Source organism: Lutra lutra, chromosome 10, assembly GCF_902655055.1.
Source record: "Lutra lutra chromosome 10, mLutLut1.2, whole genome shotgun sequence".
Lineage (NCBI taxonomy): Eukaryota > Metazoa > Chordata > Mammalia > Carnivora > Mustelidae > Lutra > Lutra lutra.
In genome coordinates this window covers 101,588,402-101,597,184 of record NC_062287.1, presented here as the reverse complement: position 1 = coordinate 101,597,184, position 8,783 = coordinate 101,588,402, and the positions used below count along the sequence as shown (strand labels likewise).

At 52.4% G+C, this 8,783-nt stretch overlaps 1 protein-coding gene across 1 annotated transcript; it reads left to right on the top strand.

Moving 5' to 3' along the window:
* The first annotated feature begins 2,421 nt into the window (after positions 1 to 2,421).
* Positions 2,422 to 5,797, top strand: PRG3 (proteoglycan 3, pro eosinophil major basic protein 2). The gene is given in 6 exon segments (XM_047693593.1): positions 2,422 to 2,482; positions 2,927 to 3,240; positions 3,913 to 4,020; positions 4,873 to 4,924; positions 4,927 to 5,013; positions 5,784 to 5,797. Coding segments are annotated over 6 exon segments (636 nt in total).
* Positions 5,798 to 8,783: the final 2,986 nt, after the last annotated feature.

The following is an 8,783-nucleotide window of genomic DNA, read 5'->3' as shown; positions in this document are numbered from 1 at the left end:
GGAGGCAGAGGGAAGGGAGCCGTGGGGAGGCTAAGAGGCTAGAAGGTCTGGGTTTAGGCCTGTCACTGATTTGCTGTGTCTTAAGCACTCTGAGAAGCCATTCTCTCATTAAGAAATGGATGTTCCAATGAAAAGACACATGAAAATTTTATCATGGTGTAAACTGTCTTTACTGGTCACCCCAAACACTAAGGAAATGATATCCTTGGCTGGGCCTAGGATGGGCAAGAAAAATGGGAGGGGGTCTAGCTCTCCCACTAGGAAGATCTCAAGTTCAAAATCTGGACCAGGTTTTGGGGGCATGAAATTGACCCAGCCTCCAGTCCCTGAGTCAGGAAGAGAAGCTGAGAGTCAAGTCTGTTGGGCTGGGGAGATAATGGGCAAGACCGTTACTCTGCAACTGAGTGCAGAAACGAGCTCTCAGATACTTCTCCATTTGTAGGTCCCCTGAGAGCACAGAGGAGGGGAGGACTCAGGCCTTTTCACCGTCTGGGCTACCTATCTGGTATTCTGGGTACTGGTGTGCTGGGCTGGAATCCAAGAATCAAATATGTGCTGTGTTTGGATGGCACAGAGTTGAGACACCCACCCCCACAAGTCCTCTAGCTCTTGGTGGTGACATGCAGCAAAATCAGGGCTCAGTGCTTGGTGGCCTCTTCTTGGACTGCAATGAATTTGGCCAGAGCCTGATTGATTCAAAGTTTGCTATTTTGTTAATTGTGGATTTTTTGCATGTATTTTGATTTTTAATAAAGATCACATTAAAATAGTGTTTCTCTTGACTAATGAATTCTTTAGTGGGCTCTTCAATTTTGCAACTGAGGCAAGTGCCTTGCTCACATCCCTCTAGTCCCACCCCTGGTGGTGAAAGAATGCTGGTGGGAGATGGGGAGCGGGGGTGGGGAGAAGGGTGGCCTGGAGTGTCTCAACGACTCTGCATGAAGTTTTCCATTCTGGCTGCTGCCTCCTGGCCATAAGATTATGCCTTGAGATTGGACAAAATGGCATGTTTTACATGTTCTAGATCAGTGATCTAGAAGCTGATGGGGTGACAGAGGACATTTGGGAATGTATGGAGACATTTCTGATAATCATGACTCAGGGAGGTGATAGTGCTAAACTCATTCCAATGCACAGGACACCCCCCAGCCCCCAACAAAGAACTATTTCACTGCAAGCAGGAAGGTTGACAACCTTGATCTAGAGCCACATAATAAAAAAATGAGCATAAAATTTTAAAGATGCAAAAGAGAGGGAGATTAAAGATGTGGAAGAGAGGGAAAAGGAAGAGGACAGGGAGGGAAAGGAAGAAAATGAAGGAGAGAGAGAGAGACAGAGAGTCAGACAAAGACTGAGACAGAATCAGAGAGAGACAAGGGTTTCAAACCAAAAAGACTTAGAAATCCCAGTTCTCCTACTTCCTGTGCAAACTTGGCAAGTTGCCTTCCCTCTCTGAATCTCATTTCCTCATCTGTGAAGTAAGGATCAGCGTACCTTCTCATGGAATGAGGTGAAGATGAGGATTCAGGGATGTGATGCACATAGAGGACTTGGTCGAGATAAGTGAGTGCTCAGGAGGGCAGAGCCTCCCTTGGCCTCCTACCTCCTCCCCACATGGTCTCCCAGCTCCCTGGGATTCCCCACCTCATTAGCTGGGATACTGACCAGGGGAAGGCTGCTCCTGGGGTTAAGGAGTGTTGTTCAGACTAGGACACTATAGGGGCAGTAATAATGCCTAGACAACAGTCAGCTGGGGTACTCTTGAGCACCCCAGGGGTCTGGATACCCACATGGGAAGAGAGCCCTGGGACATAGGTCTCTGCAGTCCCAAAAGACAGCAGTTCTCAAGGGCGAGAGGACTGAGCAAAACTCTTCTTATCAGCTCCTCTATGCTCCCCTGCAGCAGGGGGCAATCATCCTTGCCTCTTCCAGCTTCCCCAGAAGCCCAGCATAAGAGCCTTGACCCAGCCTCCTCTGGGGCCCAAAAGCCAGAAGCACTGAGAGTGGAGGCCTGAGATTCCCGGAGGTGAGTGCTTGACCCACTTGGAAGCCCATCCTCAGGACCACCGTGGCCACCATCCTTTTCCCCTTGTTTCCCAGTATGAATGATAGTGGCCCTGACTCAGAGCAGGCCCGTTTTTGCAGGGGCAAGGGTCTGAGCTAAGGGCCGTCTGGGGAAGCAGGGATAGGGCTTTCAGGAAAAAGAGACTTTTGCACCTGAGCTGACATCCCACGTCCTTTTTCTAATTCTCCAGTTCAGTGCCTGTTCTCTGGGGAGGAAAGAGTGCTCTAACCAATCTTTGCCCCTTAATCAACTGGTTAAACAAGGATTTTGTCCCGTCTGCCAGGAGCTGTGCAGACACACAAGACACCCACAAGGAGGGAAGGGGAGCTGTGTCCCTATCCCAAGCCTGAGTGGAAATGAAAGGCCCCCTGCTCCTGCCCCTTCTCCTGCTGGGGACAGTTGCTGCTCTCCATCTGGGTAAGCCTCCCCTTCCCGTCTCACCAACCTTTCTTTTTTCTCCTCTTTCTTGCAGGTATTTTGCCTCACAGGGCCAGGGCCACAGCTGCCCCCTTTCGGTTGACCCAGCCTATCTCTGATTAGATTTCTCCTGGACTCAGAACCTTGACCCAAACTTTCTGCCAGGGTTACTTCACAGGAAAACCCCACCACCTGTGAAGATGAAGGGCTTCTCAGAGGTGCCTCCTCCCATAATACACACCTGAGGTGTCAGCCAGAAGTCAGGATCTCACCCACTTGTGTCTATGACCCAAGTGTTCTCACCTCACCCCATGCTAAGGAGATCCTTCCAGTATTGGTTACAGATGGTGGTTCTAAGAAAGCTTGTGTGGGCCTTCAGAGCTGTCCATGGTCCTGGAAGAAGGGAGACCCCTGAGCTGATTTTAGGTTACCCCTTCTTCCCAGAGAATAATGCTCCCAATCTGGACAGCTGGGAGACACAGGCAGACCTGAGTCAGAATCTGGAATGTTTAGGGGAGCAGGAGGGAGACTCTGCCTTCACCCAGAAGGTGATTCAGTCAGAAGGAGAGGAGACCAAGCCTTCCGGCTATCGGGACACATTTGAGGGTGAGGAGGCCATGGATTCCAACCCAGCTGCCCTAGACAAGGACTTTCAGTGCCCCAAGGAAGTGGACAAAGTTTAAACTCCAGGCAGTCCTGCGTGCAAGACTTGTTGCTTCCTGTTGGTGCGAAACCTTGAGAAATTTGTAAATGCTCAGGTAAGTTGCAGAGAGGCTACAGTGGAGGACTGGAGGTGAGGAGGAGATCAGATTCAACCTTCTCTTCCCTTTGAGATTAGTGGTTCTTAAAGCCTAGTGTATGTCAGGATCTCCTGGAGGTCTTGTTAAAATACATTTCTGGCTTTGCATATCTAGGGCAGGGCCCAAGAGTTTGCATGTATAACAATTCCCAGGTAATGATGGTGTTGTTGGTCTGGGGTCTGCACTTTAAGAACCACTGTCTGCACGAGTGGCTTTGGTATTTGATATACCTGTGTTCAGTCCCGGCTCTGCCTGACATTGGCTCCGTTGCTGGGCTGGTCAGCTCACCTTTTGGGGCTTCAGAGTCTTTGTTTGTCAAATGGAGATATATAGTACTATCTTGTTAGGGATGTGGTTGAGGATTAAATGAGATAATACATGGAAGTATTTGGAATAGTCCCTGGGTCATTAAAACTCTCAATCAATGGTAGTTTTGATTATTCTGAGTATTACTAGTTTTTGCAAAAAGTTCCTGACCAAGGGACACAAGATGGGATTGAGAAGGGCAAGTAGGTCATTGATTTCTGACCTGCAAAGAGATGAGAAGCTTTCTCCTGGAGACTCAGAGACTTGAGAAAAACCAGCGAATTCTCTACCCTACATTTTCTTCTTTCTGCTGAATGTCTGCAGAAGGTGCTCGTCTCCATACACAACTCCAACTCAGATCATCACGTCCTGTGCATGGCCAGAGGGGTCAATGAAGGCCAGGCCTGGATTGGAGGCATGTTCAAGGGCTGGGTAGGTGAGGCACCAACCTCCCTGGGGACAGGAAGTTCTCTCTGACTGTCTCCAGGGACCCCTGCTGGCGTCTAGCCACATCTCAGCCCCTGAGGCCAGCCTGGAGCAGCGGGCAGTGTGGCACTGGAGCTGGCTTGGACTGGGTCTGGGGGACCGAAGATTTTGGGCATCTCATCTCAGCTCCAGGCTCACGGACTTCATGCCTATAGCTTGAAATCTGCCCCAGTGGAGGTACGCACACCAAGGAAATGGGCGATTGTAAATCAGGGTTCTTCCTGCTCTCTGTGTTCTCCCCTTCCCCTGGAGCTGGCCGTTGAACATTTCCTGGTGCATCACTGGAGTCAGGAGATAGGCTCCATGCCCCGCTTAGTCACCTACTAGCTGAATGACTCCCTTGGAGTCTCAGTTTCTTCATCTCTAAAATGGAGCCCCTCTCTCAAGGCAGCTCTCGGATTGTGGATGAGTAAATGCCATGAAATGTGCTACTCGAGTGTGGTCCCTGGCCAGCAGCATCGGCAAACTGGGTAGCTTATCAGAAGTGCCCAATCTTGGGCCCCACCCCAGCGCTCCTGAATTGGAATCTGCATTTTAACAAGAATGCCAGGAGATCGTGTGCACTGTGAAGATGGAGAAGCGTGTTCTGTGTGATGCAAGAGCGCTGGCCGCTCTTGCATCGGCATTGCCCGTAAACTCTCAGGCATGGGTCTCTTGCGGATCTGGCTCCCCACTGGGTGGGTGGTGAGAGGGGAAAGGAGCACTCAGTGGGCCCTCTCTGGGGCCCCGGGTCTGTCTCTCTGACCTATGACCTATGCCCTATGACCCAGCCTATCACTTCTTTAGTTCCCGTGCCAGAGATTTCAATGGGCTGATGGGAGATGCTGGAATTTTGGATACTGGGCCTCAGGCAGCCTGTGAATGGGGAAGGCAACTATGTAGCCCTATGGACCAGAGGAGAGGGGGACTGGGACCAGGGCAAGGGAAAGCAGTGGCAAGGTACACTCTCACACACTGTCCCTTTGAGTTCTCTGAATATACCTCTCCAAACTCACACCTTCCCCCAGCCGGAGAAGCCACATCCTCTATGAGGAGGGCTGAAATGTAGGGATCCCCTCAAAGCAAAACCAGGTGATGGGGTACCCTGTATGGGGCATAGATGGGGACTCTCCAGCCTCACCAACCGCACTAGGCTTGGGGCTGGGGGGCTGTTATCCTTCCTCTGATATGAGGGCCACGAGGAGTGACTGATGCGACAGAGGAGAGGAGGAGATGTGAACGTAAGGTGTGGATGAAGGACGAAGGAAAGCTATGGGAATTAGGGCTGGCTGACGGGTAAGTCGCCAGCTTTGAGCAGCATGGAAGCCAGATGTGAGGGAGCTAGCTCCAAGGCTAAGACCATCTGTGCTGGAGTAAGCCTGCTGCCATCCACATCCGGCTCTGCCTCTTGCAGGCTGAGACCCAGGCAAGTTACTACCTCCACTAAGCCTCACTTTTCCCGTCTGTGAAATGGGGATGACGATAACATCTATCTTTTGGGGTCATTGTGATGATCATGAGCAATAGGCATACTTTAACCAGCTAATTCATGAAGCTCTTAGCGCACTACCTCCCTCCTCCCCCGGGAAGAGCTGGGTGCACCTTAGCTAGAAGGGGCACGTGGGAAGCACCCTGATAGTCCTGGTCCCGGCTGGCCAGCCAAGGAGGGAAGGAGGGCCGCTCGCCACACAGGTGATTGCTGACGTCACCACGCTTTCCACTGCTGGCAGCTGACTTCATGTGAAAGGCGTCTGCCCTTCATCTGCTCCTTCTAAGCCTGAGGTGTGGAGCTCCTGCCTCGGAGCCCCCTCCCATCAGACCTCCCCTGGCAGTCCCTGGACCCCCTCCAGGCTCTGTCCTCCAGCCTCTCCTGGCCAAAACCCCAGACTTCCCACAGCATTCCCCAACTCCATCTCATTATTGCCTGCACTGGAGGACTGCCAGTGGAGCCTCAGGCTGGGCGGGGAAGCTCAGAGGGAGCAGCCGGGCACCCAGTGGGCTGGTGGGCTCCCCATGGGCCTTCCCTGCCCAGCCTCTTCCACTTCCACTGCTGGAGGACTTCCTCATTGGTGCTCAGTGGGACACTGGCCCTCCTGCTTTGTTTGGCTCCCATATGGGGTGCAAGATGGTGGGGGGGAGTGTGGAAGGGCTTTCCAACGTGGAGGGGACTGCACCCATTCAAGAACTGCTGTGCGCATGGTGTGTACTGAGATCCCACCTGGGGAACCACGTGGGAGGGAGGAAGTCCCTTCCTCTAGGGCAGCTGGTTCCTCTAGCTCTGGGTCTTCCTGGCCTCTCAGATACTGGCCCCTGTTTTCTATTCTCCCAGCCCCCTGTGGGTGAGTTTAAAGTCCCTGGCTCCTGAGATGGGTCCTCCACTCTTTTCTGAGGTGTGTCCCCCACCCCAATCCCTTCTCCTTTCCCCCCATCCCCAGCTGACCTCCTTAGAGAGAACACAGTCTCAGATGGGAGCTGCCTTCCAGTGGGAGGCCTTGGGGCAAAAATTGTAGCATCAGGTAGTGGTGAGGCTCCCATCCCTATTCTAGAGACCCTTCCCCTACCTCACTGTCCCCAAGGACGAACGCTGCTCCCTTTCTTTGTTCCAGGCAGGATGCTGGGGTTGATAACCAGGAAGCTCAGGCCTGAGCCGGGTATCAGGAGGGCAGAGAGCCCTGCGTTGTTGGGCGGGGAGTGGGGATGCAGAGGGAGAAAGATTAAGGCACAGAGCTAGCTAGCTAGCTGCGCGATCTACTGACATATTTCCCAAGAGTGTAGTTCCACACAGGGTGCAGGGAGAGTGTACAAGTGTGTTTGTGAGTGCATACGTACATGTGTGTATATGCATCTTGGTGTGTACAAGAGTCAATCCTTGTATGCTTGTGTCTATCCCCGCACATGGGAGTGTCTATCTATAAATACGCAAAACTGTACGAGTCCGTGTGCCTCTGTGTGCTGAGCACACTTTAAATACCTCTGTAGGGGCGCCTGGGTGGCTCAGTGGGTTAAAGCCTCTGCCTTCGGCTCAGGTCATGATCTCAGGGTCCTGGGATCGAGCCCCGCGTCGGGCTCTCTGCCTACTTGTGATCTCTGTCTGTCAAATGAATAAATAAAATCTTAAAAAAAAAAGTAGGGATTAAAAAAAAACAAACCTCTATATATTTATGGATACACCTGGGTATTGTGTACGCCCATATAGCTTTGCCCCCCAACACTCCTGGATCTGTATGTGCCTGTACATGTGTGTACCAGTGAGTTTGTGAGTGTGCGTATGTGTGTGTGTGGCACACACGTGTACAGGTCTACGTCTGTGTGTGCATGTGTGTATCGGTCCAGGCATGTGATGGTCTGCAGAGTTTCAGGAACAAAAAGAACAATATTCTCAGATGGGCTTTGCTGCTAAAGGGGCCAGAGTCAATGGAACAGGATAGGAATGGGGACCCCCAGGGGAAGGAGGTAGTAACAAAGCAGGAGATGAGTCCCTGAACACGGGCAGGCCCCTGGCAGCCGGATGACAGGCGTGGGCACTGCAGTGACTGTCACCACTGCCCGGCCCAGGGACTGCCTCTAGGTACAGAGGTCTCTCCTCAGGATAGGGGTCTGTCCATCTGCCTTGGTTGGACACTGAGCCAGGAAGCCCCTAATCACAGCATGTTGGTCTTCCCAGGGACAAAGAAAGAGGGCTGCCTGGAGGTCAGACCCCCCACCCCGTCCCTTCCTTGCATACTTTAGCAAGCTAATTCTTGATGTTCTGCTTCTAGAAGAACAGTGGAATTGGCTGTGGGTAGGGGGAGGAGCGTTGGTAAGGGAAGATCCGAAGAGGGAGCTCTGGGACCAGTATTTTGGCTTTTATCAGCTTCTCCTTCTCTCCTGGGTGGGGAATGAGCTGCAGCCGACACCAGTAGCCCATCTGGCTCTAGGCAGTATAGATGGTAGCCCAGTATCTAGCCAGTCGACACAGGAGATTGGGGGGGGGGAGAGGAGCTCAGACCCCTCCAGACTGAGGCTCGCTGGAGGCAAGACGAGGGAGATAAGCTATCTCTCAAGTGTGCAGCATGTCGGTCACTGCGCCTGAACTTCAACCATTAGGCATTTATATCTTTGGCTGTTTAAGGCCTTTCAATCCTCTTGGGAGAAGAAACTCCTGAGGGTGTTATCTATTCAAACCCCTGGGAGGTTGATGGGTCACTCATGGAGAATAAGGTTTTGTGAGAAGGAACACACAAGGGAAGGGTGTGTGTAACTATCCGTGGCTGTGGGCTGGATGGGTTGTGGGCAAGAGGGGGATAATGGGGCAGAGGGTGCTGTGTGCACCATTTCCTCTTGCTGAGGACCCAGGAGGACTGTTTCCCAGTCTTCCTTGTGGCTGCAGCCTGGCCAGTGTGGTGGGGTTGGACGTGCCATAAGCTCTTCGGGTCCTGAACTTCCCGGGGTCTGCAAGCCTCGAATCCCCCTTTCCCTGCCCTGTGACCTGGCCTCCACGTGTCTCAGATGGCATAGCCACCAGGTGGAGGGAGGGGGCTGTCTGACCCACTCTGTGATATGAAACCTTGAGGTTCTGCAGATTTCTTGGTACTGCTGCCTAAACACTTGGTTTAGCTCAACACATATAGAAAAGAAGAGGCCCACGGGTGTCCTGGTTTTTCTCAGACAGCCGTGGCCTAGAAGTCAAGATAGTAGACTCTGGAGCCATAAAGCTTGGGGCTGGGGGCCCAGCTCTGCCAGCTCAGTCT